The sequence below is a fragment of the Solanum pennellii genome, chromosome 12 (genome assembly GCF_001406875.1).
Source record: "Solanum pennellii chromosome 12, SPENNV200".
NCBI lineage: Eukaryota > Viridiplantae > Streptophyta > Magnoliopsida > Solanales > Solanaceae > Solanum > Solanum pennellii.
This window is the reverse complement of record NC_028648.1, coordinates 4,193,917-4,210,420: the sequence shown is the minus strand read 5'-3', so window position 1 is coordinate 4,210,420 and position 16,504 is coordinate 4,193,917. Positions and strand designations below refer to the sequence as shown.

Genomic DNA, 16,504 nt, shown 5'->3' with positions numbered 1-16,504 from the left:
TGCAGGACGGACCGTCGTGAATACAACGGTCCGTCACAGGTGTCGTTTAGCAGGGGTGCTAGGTCTTGTGCAACGGACCCTACGACGGTCCGTCGTGTGTGCAACGGGCCGTCATCGGGGTCTCGTTCTGAGTAGCAGTGTTAGAACTGGGGGTACCCTACGCATCCCCGATGAACCCACATGGTTGTGTAGTGATGTGGACCTATATGTGTCTATCCCAACGACCTAAGAAACTACCAAAGCAAAATCACCTATGCCTAGGGTTATCAGCATGGCACATAAGAACATTTTGAACCTAGGTTTAGACATAAGCATATAAAGGAAACAGTATACGACTAAAAACTAAGCTAATACTAACTACAAAACATAATTGCAAGATAAATAAGTATAAATGTAGAGACACATACCTTGGAAATGGGGAAGAAGACAAATGGAGAATGATTCTGGCAAGGTAGACACCGACAGTAGATGATAATGATAAGGCTTAGGTGGTTTTTGGGAGCAATGATCAGTGAGGGGAAGTGTGGAAGTTGAAAAGAGAGGGGAGATGAGGGGAATAAGGAAGTAATGAGGTGGAATATGGAGGGGGGAAGTATAAACGGTCAAATTTTGAAAAGGGTCCAGCCGGGTCGGGTCGGGTAGATTTCATTAATTGCGCGACGGTTCCACGACGACGGTCCGTCACATCTGTGACGACCCGTCGTAGGTTCCGTCGTGTGTGCCCTAATTTCAAAATGGCAGTACTACATACCTGGTGTGACGGATGCCTATGACCGTTCATTGCAAATGCAACGGTCCGTCGTTGTATCCGTCAGTGGCTACTGCGAAGTAGTGTTCTGCAGAATTTCCTGGTGATGTGCCTGCAAATTTAAAACCCATTAATAGAAAAAATGCTACCATTATTAAAAAGACGATAAGTATTGGGTTGCCTCCCAACAAGCGCCTGATTTAATGTCGCGGCACGACTGGGGACACTTGATTACTCAGACTTCATCAAGATGGTACGCCTCGATCACTTCATTCGCTGTTTCAGCATGCCCGAGATAGATTTTTATGCGCTGTCCATTCACCTTGAAACGCACACCCTCCTTGGTTTCCAACTCAACTGCTCCATGAGGGAATAGTTGAGTAACCGTGTAAGGACCAGTCCATTTGGACTTGAGTTTGCCTGGAAACACGCGCAATCTGGAATTGAATAAAAGCACCAAATCCCCAACCATAAACTCTCGTTTTTCAATTTTGTTGTCATGGTACTTCTTCATTTTTTCTTTGTATAGGGCTGAGCTTTCATAGGCTTTCAGGCGAAATTCATCAAGTTCATTCAACCCATTTAACCGGTGCTCTGCAGCTTCGCTCCAATCCATTTTTAACTTCTTCATAGCCCACATGGCTTTATGCTCTAACTCAACCGGTAGATGACAAGCTTTCCCATATACAAGTTGGTATGGAGACATACCAATGGGAGTCTTATATGCTGTCCGGTAGGCCCAAAGAGCATCATCAAGCCTCCTTGACCAATCCGTTCTACTAGCGTTCACTGTTTTGGACAAAATCTGTTTGATCTCTCGATTCGACACTTCAACTTGCCCACTAGTTTGAGGGTGGTAAGGAGTGGCCACATTATGGCGAACCCCATATTTCTCCAATAACCCTTTGAATAATCTGTTGCAGAAGTGGGAGCCCCCATCACTAATAATAGCCCTTGGGGTGCCAAAACGAGAGAATATATTCTTTTTCAAAAATGCAGTGACACTCTTCCCTTCATTGTTTGCGAGTGCTATGGCTTCGACCCATTTAGATACATAATCCACTGCTACTAGAATGTACTTCATCCCATGAGAACTCACGAAAGGGCCCATAAAGTCAATACCCCACACATCAAATAACTCAATCACAAGAATGGGGTTTAGAGGGAGCTCTTGCTTTCTTGAAATACCACCATCACGTTGACATTTGTCACATGCTTTAGCAAACCCATGAGCATCTTGATGAAGAGTTGGCCAATAGTAACCACATTGCAATATCTTGTGAGCGGTTCGGATACCACTGTGATGTCCGCCAACAGGTGAAGAATGGCATGCCTCCAATACACTCAACATTTCACATTCTGGCACACAACGCCGAATAAGCCCGTCGGCACAACTCCTATACAAGTATGGTTCATCCCAAAAGAACTTCTTCACATCGTACATGAACTTTTTCCTTTGATGAAAGGACAAGTCTGATGGAACAATATCACTAGCCAGATAGTTCGCAAAATCTGCGAACCATGGAATCAAGTCTTGTGAAGCAGCCAATACATGTTCATCGGGGAAAGTATCATCAATGTCAGTCTTATCCCCTAACTCTCTCATAGCTTCATCCTCTAGACGAGACAAATGATCAGCAACTTGATTTTCAGTCCCTTTTCTATCCAGCACTTCAAAGTCAAATTCTTGCAGCAGTAATACCCAACGAATCAACCTTGGTTTCGCATCCTTTTTCGCCATCAAATATCTCAATGCTGAATGGTCAGTATGCACTATAACTCTAGTACCTAGCAAATAGGAGCGAAATTTCTCAAAAGCAAACACTACTGCTAGGAGTTCTTGCTCAGTCACTGTGTAGTTCTTCTGAGCTTCATTTAGGGCTTTACTAGCATAGTAAATGGGGTGAAGGATTTTGTTTTTCCTCTGTCCCAGTACTACACCAAGAGCTACCCCACTAGCATCGCACATTACCTCAAATGGACTGCTCCAATCCGGGGAAATAATGATAGGCGCAGATACCAATTTTTCTTTTAGTTCACCGAATGCCTTAAGACAAGATTCATCAAAACAATATTTACAATCTTTCTCCAGCAGTTTGCACAATGGGTGTGCAATCTTTGAAAAGTCTTTGATGAATCTTCTGTAAAAACCTGCATGCCCAAGAAAGCTTCTCACACCTTTCACAGAGATTGGTGGGGGCAGTCTCTCTATTACCTCAACTTTAGCTCGATCAACCTCTATGCCCTTTTCTGAAATGCGATGACCCAACACAATACCCTCTTTTACCATGAAATGACACTTTTCCCAGTTTAGTACCAAATTGCAGTCTTCACATCTCTTAAGAACCTCAGATAAATTGTTTAAGCACCGCTCGAATGAATCACCAACCACAGAAAAATCATCCATAAAAACCTCTATAGTATCCTCCACCATGTCAGAAAATATTGACATCATACATCTCTGAAAGGTTGCGGGTGCATTGCACAACCCAAATGGCATTCTTCTGAACGCAAAAGTCCCATATGGACAAGTGAAAGTGGTTTTCTCTTGATCTTCTGGTGCAATAGAAATCTGATTATACCCCGAATACCCATCAAGAAAACAATACCACCCTTTTCCGGCAAGTCTATCCAACATCTGATCCATGAAGGGCATGGGAAAATGGTCTTTTCAGTTACAACTCTATGTTGTGTGACTTTCTTTTTATATATATATATATAGAAATGATAGATCTTTGTTATCTCATTTATGATTTTAGCATCGTACGTTTTTCAATTTCATTTTATCTTATAAATCTCGAACTTCACGTTTTCATTGTTATCGTAAAACTTTTTAATTTTGTAAATTTATCTATCCATGAAGAAAAATAATTCTACATTAGTGATGGATATTGCACAAGAAATGATAGATCTTTGTTATCTCATTTATGATTTTAGCATGTACATTTTTCTATTTCATTTTATCTTATAAATCTCAAACTTTACGTTTTCATTGTTATCGTAGAACTTTATAATTTTATAAATTTATCTATCCACGAAGAAAAATAATTCTACATTAGTGATCAATGCACAAGAAATTAGGCAACTCCTTTCTTATACTTTGTTAGATCATCTAATTACATATCTATGAAATAAAATTACCTTAAAACATTTTATTCTATTATCTTTTGCTTTAATAGTATCTAATATATATATATTCAATATTTATTTGTTTTTGACAAGTCATAAATAAATTAGAATAGTTTTTTAGAAATATATTCTTTAGGATCTTCTCTAGTTTTTAGTAATCCAATGACAAAAAAATATAAAAAAAAATATTATATATATCTTTTTATGTAACGAACCTAGTATAGATTGCACACATCATTTATAATATAAGTTGATTAATATGTGTTATTTGAAAAATTAAAGTGCAGGATTATAACATGAAAATTTATAATTGAATTTGAATGATAAACAAACATATCCAAACGATAAGTTTGTGTATTATATTATTTTCATAATTTTCACTGACTTCAAAGTGCATAATACGCTATAAAAAAAATCATTATCCATAAAATCCATCTCAATCTATTGTTAAATAGTATGTAGCTAAAATTAACTATTTGCGTAATGTATAATATTATTTAATTTTAATTGTTAGCATCTTGATATAATTTTAATTTGTTTATATATACAGTAAAAATTTACGCTTATAGCTAACGTCAATTTATTTGAAATTAGAAAGTAGTGATTATTGTATTTATATATATCTCAACTCGATAAAAAAATACTGAAATATTGATTAAATTAATTTTATATTTTAATAAAACATATAGGATGTTTTGCTATGGAGCTTTTGATTTAATTCATTCAATTCATAATTAATATGGAATTATTGTTTTCTTAATAGGTGTGTCAATTCAAAACTGGACAAGCAATTAGAAACAGAGGGAGTATTAAATTAAAAAATATTAGAATATAATTATAAAGTTATTATAGTAGTTGTAGTTTGTTCTTGTGGTTATTTGTTCTTTGATTTCTGTTATTCTTGGTCCATATTTTATATTTGTCTCTTGAAATTTATTTAATATATTTAATTAAATTATCAATTTAATTAGAATCCAAATATAACTTTAAAAAATTAAAATCATAAATTTATAAATTTCAAAACTTTCCTTATAAAAATATAGGACATTGTTGAATGTTGAGCATCTCCCGAGCTTATTCTCAAAATTTAATTAAAAGTTTATGATAAGGAGTTGAAAACCACTCAATTTTATTCAAAGTTTATGACAAGGAGTTGAAAATTTTCTACTATGTTTGATAGTAGAAAATTACAAAGTGTATACTCCCTCCGTCCGGAATTGTTTGTCATGTTATATTTTTCGAAAGTCAATTTGACTAATTTTCAAAGTTAAATTAGATCAAATTAATTAGATATTTTAAACAAAAAATTAGATATTCTAAAACTATATGAAAAGTACTATAAATTGCAATTTTTTCCATATTAATATGATGAAAAAATAAATCTCAGAATGTTAGTCAAAGTTTTAATAGTTTCACTCTAAAAATAAAAACCATGACAAACAATACCGAAGAGAGGAAATGTAATGTCTTTGGGGCTATGACTATACGTGCATCTGGCTTCTAGATTGACTATGACATTGACCACGCCAATTAATTAGATCGAGATTCATGATCCAACTAATCTAGATTCATGTTATATAAAAACTATTTTCTATTTTGACTACACATTTTTGGAGTTAATGTAATCACAATTCATAACCTGACTAATTCAAATTTGTGTTACATAAGGATCATTAAGAAGAAAGTTTTTCTCACAGCTAGAGATCACATTCATTTCTAAAACTCAAAACATGCATATACATTTCGGTATAATATTATCGGGTTAGCTTATTAAAAAACCAAAAACCGATAAATCAAAACGATAATACATAAAATCGAATCAAATCGACCGATGCACACCCTTAGTCCAAACAACTTAGCTATTACCTAATATCTCACAAAACTACTAATGTGGGTATCATGAAAGGAAACTTGAATGGTATACAATTCCTTTCATTAGCTTGAGTCCAGAGGCGACAAAGTGGAGAATTCAATCGGCTGAATTTAGACGGATTAAAACGGGTTGAAGGAGTGACTTTCATATATAGCAAATATAAAATAGTTATATTTGTATGTTATAGTTATAGTTTACATAATTGCGTTCCACAACAAATTTTATGTTTGCTATGGAGCTTTTGATTTGTATAATTCGGTATAAACATTCGATTTTATACAAGTTGTTCAGTTTTATATAAATTTAATTATACATTATAAAATTGTATAAAAGATTAGTATTAATATAATTATTAGTGTATAAGACGAAAATATATGTAGTTGTATTTATATATACACTTCGCACTTTTAATACAAACACAAACACATTTCATACAATTTATACCAAAATATATAAAAATGACTACCGAAAATGACAAATTGTATACCAAATCAGATGGCAAAAAAAAAAAAGAAAAAGATATATGCTGCAAATTACAATTAAAATAAATTATAATTATAATATTTAATTTAAATTAATAGTTTGTTATTTCATACAAATTTTCTGTTCGAAGTTACTTGGGCTAAAGAGTGGTCAAAATCCCTATAACATATCGCACCGTAAAAGCCCATTAAAATATTGTGTTCCTTCAATTTGCAACATGAGATTGAAGAATTTGTTGGAAGAATACATGAAAGTTTACTTCTTTTTTTTTTCTTTTTTTGAATTAAAAAAAAAAGAATGTTTACTTACCATAATTAATTACGTAATTAGACTCGGCCAGAATTCCCATATTCTGAAAATTACTACTAAATATATATTTTAACCTAAAGTATATATAATATTCATGACTTGTATCTAAGTTTTGAAATCAACAAGTTAAAACCAAACTATAAACCCTTGCCTCTTGTCTTCAAAACTCTTTGCTAGTTCCAAACTCATGTCAAACATAGTAATAATCGCAATTGTTTTAGCCATTCTTCTAGCACTAGCACTACTATATCTGTTCATAAAGATCATATGCGCGTTTTTTCAAGAAACATCAGCTCGTTATGTAGCAGCATCGAGAGCTCCTGGGGACAGAGCTCGCGAAGAAAGAGCTTGTGAAATATCAGCAAAACGAGCTCAGTTTTATGCAGAAGCTCGTTACTGGGCAACAAAAGCAGTGACTCCACCAGGAACAAACAGTGAGTGTTGTATCTGTTTAGGAGAATTCGAAAAACAAGCCAATGTTGATGATGATACGATGACTCTTCCTACTTGCTATCATAGGTTTCATGCTACTTGTATTGTGTCATGGTTATTACTAGCAAAGAAAAACACATGCCCCTTCTGTCGTACTTGTATTAGTACCACTTTCATCAGATGCATACACTGGCACTTTCGACATTTAATCAAGCCATCGTCACAGCTTACAGTTACTTAAATTTCATTGTATCGTATCATTAAATCTGCAGCAAAGTTACTTCACTATTTAAGAGTTACTGTTTTCACTTTTCACTCATGTCCCTAAATTCAAGAGTACAGGAACTAAGGCACCTATCTAAACCTAATAAGGTTGCATAGGAATAAAGTTCAAATCTTTACTGAAGCACTTTTCTTCTATTTACTAATCTTTGCATAATCGCGGTGAATCCAGAAACAGCTTCACCCAACAATACGAAAAAGATGCACTAACAGACCTCTATACCCCAGATATGTCACTGATGATATGGAATCTACCAGCAATAGAACTGGAGATTCAATGTTCATCAAAGAAAAGCCAATCGTAAAGCAACACAAGGTTTAGGTTTGCTTCGATATAACTCTTCTTGCAGGATGTTAATAGCCAAACAATCACAACCCATCTTGATAAGATATCTGATTTCACCAGATGGACAAACAGAAACAACATATAAACCTAACAATGTCAGTCAAAACTGTTTCTCTTTCAGGTACTCCATGAAACTTCTTTAAGAACCAAACTTGGTACTCATTAGGCTACCGAACTTCACACGTGTAAGAAAAAACATCAATTGGGTTTCCATCTCTGTAGCTATTCAGAGCAAAGAATACCAACTTGGAGTCTTAGTTTCGAAAACTTTGAAAAATATCTTCAAATCCATCCACCCTAAACTGTTTCGGATTCAATAACAAGTCTCTCTAGATTGCTTTAAACTCAGGTACACATGAACCAAATCTTTCAAAAGCCTGATTAAGCTCCTCCCTATCTTCAAAAACGACGAGAATCACTCCCTCAAAATTCAACCTCCATTCTTTTCTCTATTATGATCAGCTAATAAATGAAGAAACACATTTAAAGTACGACGAGCATACACGTAAGCAATGGCTCTTCCTCTATAAATGAAGAAACACAATATAAAGCTTTAGTCAGAATCACTGGTTCTTCCTCTAATAAGCAATCCCAAAATGCTCTCCAAACACAAGCATAAATTTCCCTCGCAAAAAAACCCACTTAAACTTTCCCTAAAAAGCATGACGAGAATTCATCAAATCCTATAGTCAATACACTCACCTTCTCTTTAGTAACGCAAACCAGCTGAATTTCAGTGAGTCAAGCAACTTTGCATACAATTCATCAACAATCTTAACAAGCATACACGTAAAATAACTACAACCATCAACGATAGCTGTTTAATATGAACTTTTTGCCAAATGGGGTTTGGTTAGAATCACAGAAATTATAGTTCTGTTCAAGTTCAATTATTCCTCCTCTTCTGTGTATGCAGACCTTAACCCTACCTAGTGATGGTAGGGAGGTTGTTTACAATAGACGCTCGTTTCAAGGAAACCTGCACATATATCATCATGGTAAACTAGTAATCCTTGTAGCCATTAATTCACTTGCTTTCTACTAAGTCGAGAATGTGTGACCTCCCGTTTCGTGGTTTCTCATTTTTCAGAACTAATGAACTAGGTATGCTATTGAGTTATCCAAATGGGAACTGAAAGCAAGAAGACATAAAGATATAAATGATTCTTGGAAACACCAGAAAACACAAGTAAGTAAGGTCCACTAGAAAGCAAAACAAGTTTGAAATGAAAACAATTCTTCAATGATGTTATTGCTTTAGCAGGACAAAAATGAATTTCGGACAACAATTTAAAACTAAGAAAGATCTCAGCACCTATAGTATCAAAACGTAAACTAAAACTGTTAAGGAGCCAGAGTTTTCTGGAGTGGTTCATACAGATCAGGTACCTGATCCTTGTAGGGCAGCACGAAAGTTTCTATGAACTTTTTCTCTTTTAAGCTCACAACAGTATAAAGAGCCACCTTTCTCCTCTCAAGCTTCTTTTCGTCCAAAATTTTCAAGACTTGCATCCGAGGTACGACCCTTTTTTCCATACTATATATCAAAATTGACGGATGAGAAGCTAAGTAAGCAGATTCAAAACCAAGCTCCTTCATAAAAAGACTCAATCCTTTCTGAATTTTAACCTCAGACAGAGCAATACAATAAGGTAACTTCCTAAACATGGTGAGTATATCATCATCCGACCATCCAAAACTCTTAAAAATCTCAAGCTTTTTTTCACACCTCGCCTTCTTTTGCGAGGCTAACGTATGAAATCCATAAGGAAACATAGACGAATCAGGCGAAAGTCGAAAATCCTTCTCTACCCTATGCAACAAATCCTTAACCCACTCAGGCTTCTGTGTAATATACCTCGGATTTCTAAGCACAAGTTTTTGTATTGAATCATCAGAAACACCATAGTTTTTCAGCAACAACAAATTAGTTTCCATCACATTACGCCCACCAAACGAAAGCAACCAAGATGTTCTTTTTATAGCTTTAACAACATTTTCATCGCTACCCAATGTTCTTCTAAGACAATTAATAGTAGGTTTCAAATGAGTAACTAAACCCCTTTCAACAATCGTTGAATCTTTAGCAATCACATTCACAAGATCCGACCCGGATAACCCGATATCCATCAAGCATTGAAATTTAGGTTTTAGGGTTTTGGAAACATCGTAAAATAGAAACTTGGGTGATGTTGAAACCAATATTTTCATTTGGGTGTTGTCTAAACCAGTTTGTTTCAAGAAATTGAGTACTAAATCTGGATTTTTCTTTGAAAATTTCCATGAATTTACCTTTGTAGATGCTAATAATGCTTCTTCTTTGGAGAATCCGAGTGATTTGATCAGGTATTTCACGAAGAAATTGTTCCGAGCTGAGGTTGAGTAGAGATATTCAGAACTGAAACAGTGAAATCTTGATAAAGCTTCACATTTGCCTCTGAATCTGACGAGCATTTCGTTCACCTCTTTCTATCAACTTTGCGAAGAAGAGAACAGAAATGCTTGGTTCACTGTATAAGGGGGTCAACTATAGTCTAATTATTTTATGAAAAAAAAGATGTATCTATTATTTGAAATAAATTAAACATAGGTCAAAAATCAACTATGTGAGTTTTTTATTCGAACTATTACTAAATGTTTGGTGAATTTTTTTACAAGAAAATGAACATTGATAGTTGAAACGTGTTTGGTAATAATTTAGATATTGAGTGTCGTCACTAATAAGAATCAAGGATGATATCGTTATCAATTTTTACGTAGGTACTAATGTTGTGTTATCGACTCTATTTGAACTCAAATATTATCGACATCAACCTTCTCAACGCTAGTTGTATCCGAAAGAGGAACGTTGCTGTTCAATTGCGCGGTTAAAGCTACAAAATGGATTTTGGTACAATATTGATTAGATGCAAGAAATTGTATACATTAACCTGAGTGACACATAAAACTAACATAACCTAAATGACACATAAAATATGTACCTTTGTTAACCTATTACAGTGTTATACTGTATACAATAGTCATCAACTGTTCCAAATTTAAATGACAAATAACACAAGCATAGTACTTACTTATCATATTACAAACGTAACACTCAACTAACTACCTAGAAAGACGAAACAATCTCGAGTCAGCACCGCTCACTATCAGACAAGAAAATCTTCATCTCACAAGCTTGCTTGGTTATGTTTCTATCGTCGTCAGCCTGAAAAAGAAATGGAATCACACACAAATATATAGGAGAAGTGATATTTGTTGGCGTTAGCATTATGCGCGTAAATTGTACGTAACTAAATGGATGCATTGTCCTTTAAGACATGACATGCTCAACTCTCAAAAGTAGAATTGCAGATTAGACAACAAAACTTGCTAACTGCCGAGAGTTTCTGTGACGGGTTTCCATCATTCTCATCCCGATGATCAGCACAAGGGAAAGATATTGATCTAACCAAAGCATAGAGTACATGTCAGATGAAATAACGGTGGCTCTACACGGGGGGTTATCTGGTTCTTATGGGTGCATTAATTACAATACAAATAATGCATGGAAGTTGGATGAGAGAAATTACAGACCTGAGGACGTAAGGCGCAAATAAAAGTCAGCAGTTTTGATAGATCATGTGCTTCACAGTCTCTCTACGCACCCGAGTACGGGTGACCATAGGGCTCTTGTTATGAGGAAAATCATCCATGCGGTGATCTTTGCTAACCACAGTAACTGTTTTCCTACCAGCTTCATCCGCTTTACCAGTAGCTCCTTTTAGCACATCAGCAGATCTCTTTTTGTCCACCTCTTCTTGAATAGGAACTGACCCTAGAGTACAGGAAAAAGGAAAAAAGAATAGCCATGGATTGAGAACGAAGAGCTGCAATTCGATTTAGGTGGGACAAAATAACCCCACATAGACGAACACAAAACAGAAAAATACATATAGTGTGTGTGCTGCTCGCAGCAAGCATTGTATTTCATACCAATCATCTCAACTTGCAACTTGTCAAAACATATACTTATAAACCTAATAAAATATATATCCATATTTGAAAACGACAGGTACTTTTTATCTTTCAAAAATCTTGAATCCTATTTTGTTTCCGTTACCTCATTAGCATTACTAAAGTGAATCCTAGGCCTCCCTTGCTTGTACTCTTCTCTTTACGATTCGCTTTAGTTATTACTAAGAAGTAACAAAAAACAACTAGCCTAGGCACCCTGACCAGTGTTTAGGAAAGCGAACGCTTCATCGCTTGCAAAGTGATGCGAGCCTTCTACGCTTCACAGACTAGAATGAGTATGTGAACGTTTCATCGCTTAAAACCTGAAGCTGGGCCTTATCGCTTTTTCCCGCTTCATGCTTCCCTGAACACTGACCCCTACCTAGCAGAGTCGGGAAAAAGCCATCATCTTGAATCCTATTTATCTCCAATCTTAACAAAAGAAAACCATTGGTCTTTCACCACTTTGTTCTCAACTCTTCTCACCTCCTATTCAAGACAAACTACCTTTAGGTATGAGCCTCTTTTCCTTCTACCTAGCTCCCCCAAAACAACATTCCACTTGCATATGTAAAGCATATAGCTCACATTCCTTCTACACCAAAATTCCATTTCAAGTAACACAAGTTCATTATGCACTTGAAGTGAGCTTAGGTTTGCCTGACCGTCCATAGTATTGGACTCGCGAGTAGGTACTTTCTTATATTATCAATCTTTCATACTAGCTCAACGCACGAACATGCCATTCATAAAAGTCTTACCTATATAAGTAGCTAAAGCAAGCAATTGTAGGTACGCTAAGCTTATATATTATCTTACATACAATTCGTGTATATAGTAGCTTATATGTTGTAGTACGGTTACTGGAATTGACCGGGAACTAGCACGAAATCGAACCCCTGCCGCAGCCAAATCACACTATTCCCCTTCCCCTTTGTTAACACCCCCAAAATGCAATACAATAGATCATATATTTGTAAACTAAAGCTTAAATTATACCTTTAGATACATGAACCAAATCCCAGGGCTGAGAAATAAGCAAAGGAGCATACATATAATCATCAGCCATCAAATAATCCCCAATTTTACAAACCAATTTCTCATCCTTCCCTTCCAAGGGTTTACTATCTTCCTCAATTCCTGAAAAACCGAAAAAAATCCATTAAATCAAATCAATTAATCAAACGAAGAAGAGAACAACTTACCGGAGGAGAAACTGGAAGAACATAAAGGCGCAAACATGAAAGTATCAGATTTGAGATAATCGATAACTTTGTTGAAAAATTGCTTCCGTTTGGTAGTACTGTGTTTCTTCATAGGTTTCTTCTTCAAGTGTACTGCTGAGAGAAACGTTGATTCCTTACCCATTTTTGCGAAAATTTTGAAAGAGATTTTGCCGGAAAAAGGGGTATACAAGGAGGAGTAATATCGCCGGTGGAAGTTTAGGCGGTTATGGAGGTGAAGGCAGACACTTGGCAATTAATAGAGAAGCCATCTGGCCAAATGGAATGTTAACAATTTCTTTTCTTTTTCTTTTTCTTTTTCTTTTTCTTTTTCTTTTTCTTTTTCTACTATAATATTAGAATAAATTAAAATTGTACAAAAATGAAATCAAAATACTAAAAGTGAATTGATATAAATTTCGAAAATCAATCTTGGATTTTGGTTGTTCCTAGGATTATTTTTTTCCTATGTGTTTGATATTACTCGGTCGACTAATTCAGATTAATATTGAATAAGGTATATTTATGAGCTACGTTTTCTATTTACATTCAGAATTCAAATTCAAAACTCTAATTAATAGAGGAGCAATCTCATTGCAATTTGTTGTTCAAGTTGATAGTTTTGAACTTGTGACCTCAGTCCTCACGGGATGAGAAATGAAGTTCAATACCAACACTTCACAAATCACTAGTCATTTAATTCAAATTTATACGTTTATTATATTAGTTTTATATATCTATATTTAATAAAAATATCACGGAATGAAAAATGAAGTTCAATACCAACACTTCACAAATCACTAGTCATTTAATTCAAATTTATACGTTTATTATATTAATTTTATATATCTATATTTAATAAAAATATCACGGAATGAAAAATAAAGTTCAATACCAACACTTCACAAATCACTAGTCATTTAATTCAAATTTATAAGTTTATTATATTAATTTTATATTTCTATATTTAATAAAAATATCAAGCAGATCGATATTGGATGACCTTTTAATTATTATTCTTGAGCCTGTTCAAGTCTCATGGACTTTATATATATGCTAAATTAAAAAGGTAGCGGAAGAACTAGAAGGAACGTTAATACAATAAGGTTATCAAAATACGCTAATTTATTACAAGTAGAAAACCTTATAAGTCTAGTAGAAGTAGCGCTAGGGGTGTATATGATTGGGTTGGTTCGGGTTTTTCAAATATCAAATCAAATTATTTGTGTTGCATTTTGAATTTATAAATCAACTAAATCAATAAAATTCGGGTTTTTCAACTTCGGGTTTTTTCGGATTTTTTTAAATAAAGTATTCATACAAACATATTATTTACTTGTACTTTAAATATTTCTTTAGTCCTACCAAAATGTAACTATCTAGATTATTTTTCAAGAAAATAACAAAAAAATATTTAATAACACTAAAATATCCAACAAAAAAATAATAATACAAAAAACAAATATTGCAAAAAAAAAAAAATTGGTAATAAAATATTGTAAATTAATAAGTCATAATGAAATTGATCATAACTTTAAGTATTATATCATGCTAAATAAGTTTAGTAAGTATTAGTTACATGACTAAATATTAAAAAAAAAAAGTAAAATTAGATCATGTATTTTAATTGTCTAAATCTATGTAAAACTAAAAAACAAATATTCAATATTATTGTCATTCTTAGTGTTAGAATTGATTTTCTTTTTATATTAGTATTAATTTAATTTTTATTTAAACTTTATTATAATTACCAACATGGACGATAACTTTTATTAGATTATTAAGAATTCTAACTTCCAAACATGAAAAAAGTATATTAAAAGATAAAATTATGAAAATGTATAAGAGATATTTAAAAATTATATCAATAATATTTTTACGTATAAAATAAAATTTTAAAATTATATATATAATGTCGGGTTGATTTGGTCTCGGGTTGTTTTTTTTAGTTGAAACCAAATCAACCCAAATATAGTTGAGTTTTTTTTCTAACACCAAACCAAGTTAAACTATGCCACTAATCGAGTTCTTTTTTTCGATTTGACTCGATTTGCTATTTGATTCGATTTTTTATTCGATTTGCTAGATAATATCAGACCCTTTTCCCTAATATATATCAGCTACTTACTTTCCTTAGCCGAAAGCTATGACTGACCACTGAATTTTGTAAATGTTGATCTTCAGGTAATTTAATTAACGTAGTGTGGCTTTTTATCTTTGTCCATCTTTTTATATTATTGTAGTTAGTTTTAAAATTTGTGTGTACAAAAATTGCAAGTTGGTCATTCATTTTGACAGCTTTCAGCTATGATATTTTTGTAAGATTAAAATTATGTTAGGAGACAGCCATACTAACTAGATATATTTCATAAAATAAAATTTACTAAATATTCATTGCAAGACAAATGGTATCACTATATAAAAAGAAAGAAAATTGTTTGTGCTTTGAGTTCACAATATAACAGAAGGACCATATTATATTCTTAACACTTAATTATTATAATCGCAATTAAATTTTACTTGGAAAATAAATGCAAACAATAAAAGACACCAATTCAAATGCCAAAAATGTAAACGTCCTCATTGTAACACACATATAGAGGAAAGCAATCAAAAAGATATTATGATGACAAAGTACTAATCCCTCTGTTTCACGAAAAATATCTAGTTTAACTTGATACGGAATTTAAGAGAATAAAGAAGACTTTTGATTATATATTTTTAAATTAAAGTTATATTAAATGTACAAAATTATTCTTTAATCTTGTAGTCTTAAACATGTCATGTAGAAAGTTATTATAAAAAAAAGAAAGAGATCATTCTTTTTTTAACAGACTAAAAAAAAGAGGTCTTTCTTTTTTAAACTTTTTGTCTTTTTTTTAAAACAGAGGGAGTATAAACATTTGAATATATCTTTATTTTGTATTAGAATTTAAAAGAAAAATGTTCACTTAAGCGTTTATCTTTATTTTGTATTAGAATTTTAAAGAAAAATGTTCACTTAAGCCTAGAAATGTAAAGTAAAAAAAATAAAATAACGATAAGGTTGACTGAGTTGATGCATGTGATATCATATTAAGGGCCCGTTTGGCCATAAATATATTTGGGAAAAATTTGGCAAATAATGTTTGTCCATACAATTTGCCATTATTTGGCAAATATTTTTGGCAAATATCCCAAATTTCCAAATACTAGTTTTTTCTAGTATTTGGGCCAAATCTCATTATTTGGGATATTTTGAAAATTAAAATTTTACTCCAATCTTTTATCTTTTACAAAAACACCCTCTCTAGTTTTTGCTTGCGTTGTATTACATCATTTTTTACGTGAACACCAAAATAGTGATGAAATATTTAGTGAATATTAAATAATGATATGATTGTTGATGAAAATTATTAAAAATTGGCTTTAGGTAACAAAGTCATGTACTTTGTCTGCTTCACGATACATGGAATAATTCTTGTTGCACTCACTCCAAATTACCACATCGTTTTAGTGTCATGGACATTATTTGTTATTGTTGTAACGAACATTCAATTGACTTGTAATACAAACTTTTAGTTAGTTTTGATAGTTTTTAAAACTTGTGGGTATAAATCATATTTTTCTAAAAAGTTGAAATATATTTCCCAAATTTTATGGCCAAACAGATGGTGAAATTTCACCCAAATTTTCACTCAAATAAT

At 33.2% G+C, this 16,504-nt stretch overlaps 2 protein-coding genes and 1 pseudogene across 2 annotated transcripts; all 3 read right to left on the bottom strand.

Moving 5' to 3' along the window:
* Positions 1-6,604: 6,604 nt before the first annotated feature.
* On the bottom strand, positions 6,605-8,387 carry LOC107005947 (annotated as a pseudogene).
* A 372-nt stretch (positions 8,388-8,759) lies between these two features.
* Positions 8,760-10,156, bottom strand: LOC107005565 (transcription termination factor MTERF5, chloroplastic-like). The gene has a single exon (XM_015204193.2). The coding sequence runs from the start codon at positions 10,054-10,056 to the stop codon at positions 8,947-8,949; it is 1,110 nt and encodes a 369-aa protein (XP_015059679.1). The 5' UTR covers positions 10,057-10,156; the 3' UTR covers positions 8,760-8,946.
* Positions 10,157-10,504: 348 nt separating this feature from the next.
* Positions 10,505-13,084, bottom strand: LOC107005492. Its single transcript, XM_015204094.2, has 4 exons — positions 12,801-13,084; positions 12,595-12,735; positions 11,176-11,416; positions 10,505-10,807 (listed from the first exon to the last, which is right to left on the bottom strand). The coding sequence occupies exons 1-3, from the start codon at positions 12,961-12,963 to the stop codon at positions 11,202-11,204; spliced, it is 519 nt and encodes a 172-aa protein (XP_015059580.1). The 5' UTR covers positions 12,964-13,084; the 3' UTR covers positions 10,505-10,807; positions 11,176-11,201.
* Between the last annotated feature and the right edge of the window lie 3,420 nt (positions 13,085-16,504).